Source organism: Nilaparvata lugens, chromosome 2 (genome assembly GCF_014356525.2).
Source record: "Nilaparvata lugens isolate BPH chromosome 2, ASM1435652v1, whole genome shotgun sequence".
NCBI lineage: Eukaryota > Metazoa > Arthropoda > Insecta > Hemiptera > Delphacidae > Nilaparvata > Nilaparvata lugens.
In genome coordinates this window covers 65,541,705-65,555,320 of record NC_052505.1, presented here as the reverse complement: position 1 = coordinate 65,555,320, position 13,616 = coordinate 65,541,705, and the positions used below count along the sequence as shown (strand labels likewise).

The window sequence follows — 13,616 nt, the reverse complement described above, 5'->3', positions numbered from 1 at the left end:
TTGATCTCCTAAACGTTGTGCTACCCACACGGTGCCACAAAAACCTCAAAACTTTGGTTCCTTTGTCAGTTTTCCCTTTGTTATTCCCGCCAAATCCAGAAGTAATATACATTCAATAACATTACGAAGAAAATTAACTTTATTTAAACTCTCTATTAATACTGACTCAAATTAGTTACTCTCAAATTTAATACTGAATTACAATTTATCAATAAGTAGTCACATAATCACAACTATACAACTAAATATTCCGGCTGATACCAGTTGAATGTATAATTTAATATCCCTGTGGGGGTAATTTCAATTTATTGGCTATACATTTTTTTATTAAGACTATAAGTCAGTAGTGCATCATGTAGGAAAATAATAAATAAAGGTGCGTAAGTGAAATGTGTGTGTATGTGACGCATCGGCGTAATGTTTTTTTAGTAAGATTTATGTTATATTACGTTAATAAAAATGATAGGACATCATGGTTGCGAGTTTTCTTTTTCTACTGTCTTCTATAGTAGATAGTTGATTGATATTGAATAATAGTATACATAATAATATTGAGTAATAGCAGGTAACCCGTTCTGGAGAGACATTTTTGTTCTGAAATGCTATCTCCTATGTCCAGGAAACATAGACAAATAAAATATGGTAATTATTTATCTTTTTGTCAAAATTACGTGGATAATCTTCATTAGAGTTGAAAATTCTCAGCAAAAAAAGAGTGATCGGTCTTGAACCCGAATTCTTTCATTAATGAAAAATTGAGTCGGGGGTGCTAACCATAACACCACTGAATCACTTACAGAAAAGTATGTTAGGTTGGGCTTTGTCATTGCGTAAACTTTGAATCACAAATTGAATAAATTTGTTCTGATTAATAAATTGGAATAAATTTATTAATAGCAATGAAAATAGGCATATGACCATCCTCGGTAAATTATGCAAAATTTCAAGTTAATCAGTTCAGGAATAAGTCAATCAGTAAAGGGATTCTTTCCTTTATTATAATATTGATTATTGTTTAAAATACAATTATATTTTTATATAAACATCTATGTAATTTCATATTATCTTTTCATGATTTACTCATAATTTTTCGTAATTGATATGAAATATTCTGGTAGTTCATTATATTTCTTCATAGCCTTAAACGATTTGACAACAGAGCGGATGTAGAAAAAGATAAAGCCATCTGCTTCGTGTAGTGACAGATAAGGATAGCAGACCAATGTTAATCAGGTTGATAACATGATAACTTGATAGCATGAATCTCACTGGAGCTAATAAATAGATTAATGAATTCTGAAAACTTATATATTCAGGGCTATTTAATTTTTTATTTGTAAAATAATATCATAGTACTCAATGAAGAAAGAGTACTTCATTGCACTGTACTAATTGTAATCAGAGCTTCGTGGTCCTCCCTAAATTATTTATTTGCACTCAAACTCCCACTCAGCTACTAAGTAAACAGTACCAAATACGGTACAATTAATATTATATTTCTACATTGTTGAAAACAATTTGATATAACTGCTTTGCGAAGCTGGAAAAGGATAGCGCTATTTGCTTTGGCAAATGGATGATATACAAAGATATAGCAGCACCAGTGTTACCCAAATACTGCCATTTTAATGTGGACCTCACTATAAGGTCATAATTAGGGTCCTGGGCTTTTTAATATAAGATAACAAATTAAAAACAACCAGTTTCGGATGCTTACTCCTTTTTCAAGTTTTTAATTGAATTGTTATTTCAAATTGTTAATTCATCATATCGATTCATGAATGTTTTAATAAGGTGCTGACTTCTAAGATGAATGTCAATGAATGGATTGATGAATGTGTGTTTGTCAGGCGCTACTGAAGATCGGCATGATGTTCCTGGTGCACTGGAGCTACGCACTGGCCAACTGCGGTGTGGTGCTCGTCATCTGGATCTACATCGGCCTGGCCAATCCGGCCGTCAAGCCGGGGGTCGCCATCCATTTCCGCCTCCTTCGATGGCTGCATGCCGTTCTCCTACGCTTGTGCGGGTCAGTCAATCCTCTTCTATCTATCTATCTATCAATAATAACTTATTCTTCTATCTATCCCTACTACAGTTAGGTTCACGTAATAATGACAGTGGAGAAAGATAGGACAACAGCGTTGCCGATTCTCTGCGTTACCACTGTCTTCTTTAGTTAATAGCTGAATATCGGAGGACCGAGCTTCGCTCTGGAGTGTGAAAGCCTAGAAAATTTGTAACGAAAGATTGAATTTAGGCCTATAGTTTATATTTATTTATTCATTTTCTCAGTCTTATAATTATTTTTACAGTTATATGAGGAGGCACAACAGGCTTATGCCCAAAACTGTCCCTTTTCAAATTTATACTAGTCCAAATAAAAATCTAGGTTAAGCTACTATCCTCATCAAAATAACAACTTATTCACACTTTAAAAACACATCATCAATTACAAATAGATATACTATGAATTCGATTTAGAATGATATACTGTGTTTGCTACAATATTTGTTAATATACTATGTACTATTCTACACTAACAGCATCTAGTTACTATTTCGGACTTTCTGAAGTAAACATGTTTTCTAAAAAAAGAGAAATAAACAAAAATAAGTTTTTCTTGCTGATTCATTCTTCTCGTGAGATCAGCTGAGGAATGACCCACATATGCATGCACTCGTTCACTCACTTCCATTACGGTATCGACAGACGACGAAAATTCCAGCTGTTTTTCCAAGGACGTATTTATCCTTTAAATGTCCTTCAGCGAGTTATCCCAGGGTTGAGACCAAGTGCAATCGAATTTTCATATCATAAGCCTACTTTGTTCCAAATTTCGTGAGAATCGTTAGAGCCGTTTTCGAGATCCGGTCAAATACAAATATATAAACATCTAAACATCAAAACAGAAATTTCTCGTTTAATAGTATAGGATTCCGGTATATCTTATATTGATTGTTCATTCTTGTTATAACAATAATAATCAATTGTAGTTTATTCGTCAAGATAATATACTTTTTTAATAATATAGTAATTAATTTTCATATTTGAGATTTTGTTAATTGATTGATCACAATAATTGTTTCCGCATGTGATTGTGCTTATTGCATTGTTGAGGCTGATTTAATGTTTGATATTTGCAGCAAACGAACAGTGGAGTTCGAGGAGATAGTGGTGCCACCTGACACGCCGGGCGTCCACCTGTCTCCGTCGCAGCTGACTGATGAGAACGAGGACTTTGCCAACAGACAGCGCTTCCATCAGTCGGCCACCATCCGACCGATCCCCGACAGCGAGCATGCCGCACGCTACGGTGACGTGCAAATACTCAGATAACTCCACAACTCCCATTTATCAAAAGTCTCACTAAAGTACATGGACTTTGTCAGTAATTGTGAAATTGACTAATCATAGACTACTCAGATATAACTAAACAACAAAATTGATGGATTATGTTTGAAGAAAATGATAAAATAATTCGTTAATAAAATACTCCCATTCATCGTTCCGCGAATTCCTCATAAAAAATATCTCAAAAATACATGGAATCAGTAATTGTGAAGTTGACTAATCATGGCCGAAGATACCCAGTTTACTCAGATATAATTTATAAAGAACAAAATTTATAAACTATTTTTGAAGAAAATTATTAAATAGCTCAAAAATACAATTTTAAAATTAATCGTTACACAAATTCCTCATCAAAAATCTCTCAAATTAATATACATGGACTCTCAGTAATTTTGGAGTTGAATATCCATGGTCGCAGATACTCATTTACTCAGACATAATTAAAGAACAAAATGAATGGATTATTTTAGAGAAAATTATGAAATAATTCGATAGCCTAATACAATACTTTGTTGAGTGGAGACAAACTACTCATAACTCAAAAATGTGATATTCGGAGGATTTGAAAACGCAATACCCAGATAAGTAGAGAACAAATAAATTGATTTTTCTAGAAGAAAATTAAGGAATAAATCGAGAATATAATACTTGGATTACTCGAGAACAAAGTACTCATGTGAATATGATACTCATGTGACTTGAAGACGCATTATTCGTATAACTAGAGAACAAACATTGATAAAAGAATACAACAGAATACCTAGATGATCTGGGAGCAAAATAAACGGATATCTTTAGAACAAAATGTGGGATAACTCAAAAAACGTAGGCTACTCGTAACTCCTCCAAAACATGAAACTTGGAAAATTAATAATAACCCAAGAACAGAATACCCTTGTAACTAGAAAACAAAACCAATTATTCTAGAAGAACATGTTGGAAAATATAAAGAAAATACAACTTCTATACATGACAAAAATATAGTTGAGATTGTGTTGGTTTGAAAATGTAATAAGACAAATGAGTAAGGAATATATTTGTTTAGTCTGTAGTAATACTTTGATAACTTTGAAAGAAACTAAAAATAGCTAATAAGAATTTTACAAATCCTCTAAAAAGCTTACAGTTGGTCAGAAGACTCTCGTATTTACTAACAATAACACAGTACTGGGATAGCTTGAGAATGTAACGCTTTGACAACCGATGATAAATAGTGAACGAAATACTCATAACTCCAAAACATTATTCTAGAATTATTTGAAAAGTTATCACTAATATAATTGAATGTAATCTTGTAACTCGTAATACTCAGAAAGAAGCCATCATCTATCCGCATTCTTGATCATATTTGTTGAAATTCAACTAGGATTGGAATTTAAACTATAATTTTATAAACTATCTTACTATTTTTTGAAAAATCCATGAATTACAGTAGTGTCGTACTCACGTCCCTGAAAAAAAATTGAAGAACTTCCGTGTATTGGCTTATTGTGAACTTACAATAAGAATTTGTCTGATAATGTCACAAACCTGAATCATTATTTTATTACATGTTCTCATAATTGTTAACTACCTCTAACGTTTCACCAGATTCAATCTAATTTCTTACAATTTTAATACTTTAAGTAGACTTCTAATGTTAAAAACAAACTTTTTGTTCCTATAAATATCATTACATAATACAGTAGATTGATCGTACTGACTGGTGTTTCAAAACTACTTGAATTTCAGTAGATAAAATAAAAGATAATAATACGGACTACGAAGGATGTATATTTTTAAGAATATTTATTATTAATTTATAGAATTTTTACTGTTTAACAAAAATTTTAATATTGTGAATGTAAATTATATTTATTTATTTTTGACTATTGATCAAATAGCTTTAAGGCCATTTATGTGTAATCAAGAGTGATATTTATTGATAATAATCTACTTATTAATAATACGTATGGTGATATTATAATATTCCTCTACTCGTATATTATAGAACATTTGAAATAAGAAAGTGATTTATTGTAACAAAAACGTTTCATAATCATTTATTGAGTTTTCTTTAATTCATTTTGTCCAATATTGCAACATAATTAAACGGTGAATGAATATTGAAAGATTATGTAAAAGCAGAATAAAACTTATTGTTCACTGATTTTGAAATAATTTCTTTGGTAGATCAAATCACCTTTCATCTGTATCAAATCACGAAATCCATTTATTTTCAACGACAAGTAGGCTATTACAAAAAATATAGGCTACGTCATAAAAGAAAACAAAGATTTTTTTAACTTACTGTTACATGGAAATCACATATGTGTATTTGAAAACCAAAAAACGATTTTGATTTTGTATATACTAAGTAAGTTGAAAAATGTTTGTGTTTTTTTATGACGTTGACTATACTTGTTAGCAATGAATGGATTTTGATTTTATACATAAATGAATCTACTAAACGAATTATTTCAAAATCAGTGAACAGTAATCTTTATTCTTAATTTGCATGATCATTTAATATTCATTCTAACACATATCACGATATCACACTCTGAAAATTATCCATGTTAAAGCTGAAGTATTTGTTGCTGTTGTAAAAACAGTTTCTTATTAGAAAATATCTAGAATCCCTAGTTTTCAACATGATATCTCTAACAGATACATTTATAATTTTAAGTGGCAATTGATTATAAAATCTAATTGCACAAGCCCCTAAAATTCTCATGACTTGATTTGTATTAACAATGTTCATTGATGCCAGTTATGTATTTTGTGTTTTTTGGGTGGGTAGTCAAGAGAACTGGGTCTATTAATTGTGTTTCTTTATTGCTTTATTTGATGTCTTATTATTTGTATCCATAGTGAGATCCAATTCAAACTTTCATATATCCTTATAAACAACTCCTTTGTCAATTATTTATTCAATTCTGACCGTTTGGAGTGAATCTCACTATATTTCTATTTCAGTTACTGCAATAATTACAGTTTCTGTAACGCAGAAAAATGAACAGTTTTGTGCTGTACTAATCTACTGAAGCCTTCCGAGTAGCTATCTGTGCTTGGCTACTTCCAATTAGACATTTTAATACACCTCTGTTAATGACTGTATTTTACTTACTAAATTCACTAACCAGTTTTAATTGCTTAATGTCCGGTTTTATCAAGCTCGGTCAAGACATTTGAACTAACATGATCAAATCAGGTACCTTATACGGTTTACAACGAACGAGAGCACTGGATCATTCGATTTCTATGGCGATAGTGTTACTATCGATAAATTCAGTCATGACCAGCTTGAGAACTTATGTTGGTCATTATCCCGTTCTCATGTTGGTCATGATTCAGTAAACACTTTAATGGCCGGGGTACACTTATTGCCATACAGCTTTCCGATCACAAATTAATGACAACGATTTAGAATGATGCATGCCACACATATCCGTCATGTGATCTGCCCCACAGAAATATCAGACATGAGTAGGATCAGAACGCTGAATGACAAGTGTGTCCCCGGCTTGACCAAGCGTGGTGAAACTGAAGATGTTCCCAGTCCAGGGCCTGGCCACACAGAGAACGATCTGTGCCATGACTGCGATCCTTAATAGATTTCTATTATATATGTCTATATCTAAGATATGGCATCTATATTATAGGTGGACTAATTAGAAGATTTGTTTGGTGTGAAATAAGATAACTGCTCAAGCCAGACTGCTCTATCGAACCAATACATTCAAATTTTGCATGTATGTTCAGTTGCGGCCATCTTGAGGTGACTAAGAACTACTGATTTGAAAAAACTTCCAAAGATACGCTCAAAATCTACGCTTTCTCAAGAAATGTAGAAATTTTAATGCAGAACCTAATAAGCTAGGTTCTAGAAATTGTCTTGAGAGGACTTTAGAACTATGCCAACTGCTGATTCAATCGAGCCTGAAAATTTGTATTTGACGGGAGGAGGCAAACTCAAATGAAGAGTGCTTCGCTCGTCTGCTGTTCTTACTTGTGGATGATGTGGCAGAGTTTCCTGGCTAGACAGATAAGGCGAGCGAAGTGAGTAGGCTATTTATATAACTGGGTTGGGTTTCACACCAAAGTTGGGCCGGGCAGAGCGGATTCCGCGTGCGCACTAACTATGCAGGATCTATAGTGAGGTCCACGTTATAATGGCAGTGGATAAAGATAAAAGAATAGCGATGCCGATTCTCTGTATTAATTAATTATATTTCTACACTGTCAAAAACATAATTGGCATCGTTGTGGACCTAGAAAAGGATATTACCACCGGCTTTGTCAAATGATAGACAAGGATAGCAAAACCAAAGTTGATCAAATACTGTCATTATAACGTGGACCTCACTATAGTCGGGAACATTCAAATCAACGTCGGGTCGAGCCGAGCGGATTTGCGCAGTCGGCTTGACGCCCAACTCGAGCGTTTTCGGCCAAGCGGATTCTGCCTTTTTTCAGTTTAGTTCGATCTCCCCAAGTAGAGAGTTGCGCAGTAACCTATTTTGAATTTTCAACTAAAAAATGTCTTAAAAAGCGAATCGGCAATCGGCTTCACTGCGAACGCAGACAGATTCCACTCGGCTCGGCATTGCATCGATCCGCCCGGCTCATATTGAAGGCTTGACTCGAATAGCAGGATACAACTCTGGTTGATCAAAACTATTTCTGTTTTTTATTGCTATGCATAGAACAAAGATGAATAGCAAGTAGCATCAGGATTTATTGATGCTGTGGAAGGGTTAAAGCGGTCCTGGGTTCAAGTTGTGAATAATTTATGGAATTATTTGGGACTATGTGTAAAATCGCAGATATAGCATCTCTGAATATACGAGTAGTAGGCCTACGGCGGTAATCGGGGCCAACATCACTCTCACTCTTCATCCGCTTTCTTGTATAGATTTCAATTATTTTCAATACTCATGCTTTTTATTGAATAATTCAATTTTATTATTATTGGAACAAATATTAAATTTTTCAGTTTTTATATTGAGTAGATAGAATAGACTATAAATAAGTACCTACTGAGTATTGTAGTGATGGTTACTGGAAAACTGGTTTTGATAATTATCTTTGTTTGAAATTACCGCACTTTTTGCAGAGTTGCCAACGCAAAAACTGGAATAAAATTTAGACTAGGAGAATTCTTCCAAAATGAAAAATCACTCAACTTATATTCATGAATGCTTGATGTGATGGATGAATGGATATAATAAAAAATAGCATTCATAGTTTTCATTTTTCAACTTTATTCAGTTGATCTTCTTGAGCACTCAATCACTATGTGAAAAAGTTTGTTTGTTTCAAATTATATTTTCTTGATTGTAATCCGTTAATTATTTAAAAATTATGTTGAGAGTACATGATTAACAGCTACTACATTTTTTCGTTGAATAAAAATTAAAGGTGTAGCAGAAAACTTTATCTGCAATCACCTGACCGGACCTGGGAAAATGGCTAGTCGTTCCAAATCAGATTCAAATGTTGTAGTGAAAATGGCGACAGGTACAATGGAAGGTTCTCTGAGCAAATGGACTAATGTTATGAAAGGATGGCAATATCGATGGTTTGTGCTTGATGACAATGCTGGTTTGCTGTCCTATTACACGGTATGTTTTATAATATTTCTTGTAATTCATGTTTTTAAATCTGAACTGAATATTTTGAAGCCTATAAAACTTGCTGATGAGGGTTGGTTTTGACGTTTTAAGGATAAGCTACCTTACTCGGTATATGTACAGATTTAAGTTTATAAGCTATTACCTGTAGTTATTACAGCAGTAGATTTGAATGTCAATCATCTTCGTATCTCTTGAATTTAATTTTCGATCAAAGTAGCGGTCAACTTATTGAAACACGGCGTTAGGTTTGGTTATTTCTTATCAAAATGGTAACAAGGTGATGTTATCAACATAACATAACATTAAATTAATATAATAAAGATTTTGAAAGAAGTTTCCAATATTTAGTCCCTACTCAATAATTAATTTTAATTGCATAAATTATATAATATAATTGTTTTAGTTGATCGTACTCATTCAATATAATTCCTTTTCTAAGATTTGATTGAAATGAGTCTAATGAAATTAATAAGGTTACCTATTTAGCATTTATTATAGATGATGATGTGCCTATATTTCTTGTAACATACATTTTTAAAAACAACTCTTGATATTTTTTTAATGTTATATCGGCTTTTTATAATCACCACCTTAATCACTGCAAGATGTCATTCCTTATATTTTTACCTTATTCTTTATTCATTACCCACATTTGTAGGATCGATTGCCTCATGTCATAAAAAAACTCTTAATTATTCAAGACATGGAATAATTAACATGGGATTTATTCCTCAATTTTTACTCACACTATATATATAGCGTATGGCATTTCCTTATTCGTAAGTCCTTGTAATTTCGCACTGATTACAAGTGCACGTCCAAATTTAAAATGTACTGGATCGCCTGAGGGCTTGCCACAGTAAAGTCATTACTGTCACCCGGGTAGGCACGTCTGTCACATTCATAGACAATGTGTTTCATTGTCTGCAATGGAGCTCCACAATCGCATCCTGGAGAGTCTATAAAGCCCCATTTGAAAAGAGATGCTTTGCATCTACCGTGCAATGTTCGGATTCGGTTTAATGCGACCCATGCGTGTCTAGGAAGGTCAAATCCTGGTGGCCTGGTGCACTGTCTGAGAGCATCTGGAATTATAGGGGGTGCCTCCTCTCTCCATCTCTCCATCAAACAGAAGTTCTCACTCTTGAGGCGTTCTGCCAGCTTTATTGTTGGCTTTCTGGATTTGAGGTTCCTCATGTTCAGGTCTGGGATATCCTCATGAATTGGGAGCTGCTGGCTGGAGCATATCCTGTTGTGCAGTCGCAGTAGGGCCTGACATCTGCGCAGATTGGGCGGTGGTATCCCACTAAGAACAGGTAGCCAGGGAACTGGTGTTGTTCTCAGGGCTCCAGTAATAATGCGCATTGTGTTGTTAAGTTGCACATCCAACAACTTAGTGTGGTAGCTGTTCATCCAGGATGGAGCACAATACTCGGCAGCAGAATACACCAGACTAAGACTTGAGCACCTCAGAGTTGATGGAGATGAGCCCCATGTGGTGCCACATAATTTTTGTATTAAATTATTCCTCGTCTTCACCTTGGCTGCCATGTTTTTAATGTGTTGATTGAAGGAGAGTGTCCTATCAAGGGTAACACCAAGGTATTTTGGAAAACTGTTGTGGCGCAGTTTAGTGTTGCTCATTGTCACCTTCAGCTTGGCATTTGCCATTTTATTATTCAGGTGAAAGGCAGACACTTCAGTTTTTCCCATGCTCGGGCACAGTCTCCATTTTGAGCAATAAACTGCTAGAGCATCCAGGTCACTGGTTAGGGTCTCCTCGCTGCTCTCCAGGTCCTTGTTTTGTGTGGCAAGGGCTATGTCATCTGCATAAGCAAAGACTCTGGACCTAAAACAGGGAAGGTCTGAAACATATAGGTTGAAGAGAAGGGGAGCCAGAACAGAGCCTTGAGGCAGGCCATTATCCAGTCTTCCAGTTCTGCTCATCTTGTGTCCCATTGAGACCTGAAATGATCTATTTTTCAGCATGTTGTTCATGAGTCTAGCTATCAGTTGACATGGAATGACTTGCAGCAATTTAAATATGAGCCCCTCTCTCCAGACAGTGTCATATGCTGCCTTCAAGTCAACAAATGCAACAGCTGTTTTCTCCTGCCTCTGGTACCCAGCCTCAATGTAAGTTGTGAGAGCCAAGACCTGGTCCTCACAGCTACGCTCTGGCCTGAACCCCGCTTGGTCTACTGACCTGTCTACTCACACTTATGCAATTTCTTAGCGACGACTCGAGCTACGCGGCTAAAAGCACCTAAATTTATTAGATTCGATGATTCATTGGATTTTTATGTTGTATAAACGTTATGCCGACAGATGAACTGTTTGTGAATCATATAATCTGATGATTTTATACGTTATGTGCTTTAGTCACGGCGTCTCTAACTACCGCGGCTCTAGTAGCGCGTCTTGAGTCATGCGGCCCGAGTCGTCGCTAATAAATTGCACCTTAACTTGAAAATTAAGGTCTTGCTCTTGAATTTCGACTAAGTTATTCTAAAAAGTGAAGGTAGCCTACTATTTTTAGCAATTTACAGAGTGAGTCATATGTATGGGAACCCTTTAATAAATTCAAGACTGTTGTAGATATAATAATGTAACTTTCAGGATAAGCTATTGGTCAAATACTCTACCTTTTGTCGTACAACTGAATTTCAACCCCTCATAAAGGGGTTGTAACTCGAATATTTTAAATGAAAACACCCATTGTGTGGTATATCATTTTAAAGGCCTTTTTTAAAACAAGAAAGATGGCATCGATAAAAATGTTATATGATACTTGTATCCCAAATGGCGGCTGATTGAACTTTATCAATTATTTCCTCAAAAACTAAAACTTCAATCAGCCGCCATTTTGGATAAGCGTATCATAGAACATTTTCATTGATGTCATCTTTCTTGTTTTAAATAGGCCTTTAAAATGATGTAGCATATAATGGGTGTTCACATTTAAAATATTCGTGCTACAAGCCCTAAGTCACCCTCTTATAAGGGGTTGAAATTCAGTTGTACGTCAAAAGGTAGAGTATTTGACTAATATCTTTTCCTGAAAGTTACAGTATTATATCTACAACAGTCTCCAATTTATTGAAGGGTTCCCATACATATGACTCACTCTGTAAATTCTAATTTCTCTTTAATGAATCATTAAAATAGAAAAGTTGAAGTCACCATACGTGGAAATCAGAAAATAGTATCATTTTGATATAGTATTTAGCATTTTATGTCCATAATATGATTTTAAAAACCACAAAGATACGTCAGAACAAAATTAGAAAAAATAAGCTATTGCTTATAAACTAGAGACAAAATTATTAAAAAATAGGAACTCACCAGCGTGTTATCCATCATAAATAAAAAACTCACTGAGAGCATAGAATGGGTTCTGTACTAGAAATCTTCTTAATTCATTTTGAAATCGCCTGGCTGGCAGGTCTCTTGCTGCAATCGGATCTTGTTGAACTGACTTGTTGATAGGTGGGAAAGACAGTTCGTGTCCTGCTTAATCTCTGATAAGGTACATCCAACCTGCTTTTGAAAGACCTAAGTGAATAACCGCCGGCAAAAAGATTGTAGGCCTATTCCACCAAATGTAAATTTTTCAGGAACAGCAAAAAATCTGGTGTGGCGCACATACACAACTTTCCTTGCCGTTATGAAAATTGATCACCTGACGCTAGTGTTCCCGCGCATCTCAAGTCTACTTTTAAATGAAGATCTGAGCCAGCTGGTGACAGGACATAACGCTGTAGACACAAGAGGTCTGCTATCTCTTTATAGTGAATGATTTAATAGAATCAACAGTTTGCAATTTAATAATCTTATTTTCTCGAACGGGGCGGAGCTGCTGAAATTTTTACAGATATGAGACTTATGGCAGTTGATAGAGCTTTCCAATAACTAATTTAGGTATAAATTTGATCAAAATCGTTGGAGCCGTTTTCGAGAAAATCACGGAAAACCCTCTTTTTGACAACATTTTAACCATTTTAGCCGCCATCTTGAATTGCATTTGATCGAAATTGTTCGTGTCGGATCCTCATAGTGTAAGGACCTTAAGTTCCAAATTTCAAGTCATTCCGTTAATTGGGAGATGAGACATCGTGTACACAGACGCACATACACACACACACACACACCACACACACACACACACACACACACACACACACACACACACACACACACACACACACATTTTTGGACTCAGGGGACCTTGAAACGTATAGAAATTTGGAAATTGGGGTATCTTAATTTTTTTCGTTACCTATGTTAATAGGGCAAGGAAAGTAAAAACTTTACAACCTTTCTGCACGATCAAGTTTGGAGGTTAAATTTTGAAACCGAAATCAGCTGTTGATAATCAGGTTAGCCAATATAAGATATTGTAGAAGGAAAACCGACTACTTTTACAAACTTTTTGCAAGGAAACATCACTGCTAAAAGTTATGGGTTAAAACCTTTTTGCCGGCAGCTATTCAAGTTTTGAAACTTAGTTCTCTATCTGAATCTCGCAACAAGATGAGGGATTCACTAAATTTTTATGAATCTTATCATTGTTTAGAATAATATTACTATTATTTTATCACAAAAAGTACAAATATCAATTATTTGTCCATTACAAAATCTTAA

General features: G+C 34.6%; 2 protein-coding genes across 2 annotated transcripts in view; both read left to right on the top strand.

Annotated features, from left to right (window-relative positions):
- Positions 1-5,382, top strand: part of LOC111061961 (solute carrier family 12 member 8) — a 33,611-nt gene extending 28,229 nt beyond the window's left edge. The window contains exons 12-13 of the mRNA XM_039422485.1: positions 1,851-2,029; positions 3,147-5,382. Of these exons, the coding sequence (XP_039278419.1) occupies positions 1,851-2,029; positions 3,147-3,339 (372 nt within the window). The 3' untranslated portion in view covers positions 3,340-5,382. The remainder of the gene's footprint in view (positions 1-1,850; positions 2,030-3,146) is intronic.
- Positions 5,383-8,805: 3,423 nt separating this feature from the next.
- LOC111061927 (oxysterol-binding protein-related protein 9) overlaps positions 8,806-13,616 on the top strand; it is a 101,574-nt gene continuing 96,763 nt past the window's right edge. Inside the window, exon 1 of the mRNA XM_039420151.1 lies at positions 8,806-8,960. Coding sequence (XP_039276085.1) covers positions 8,847-8,960 — 114 coding nt within the window. The 5' untranslated portion in view covers positions 8,806-8,846. The remainder of the gene's footprint in view (positions 8,961-13,616) is intronic.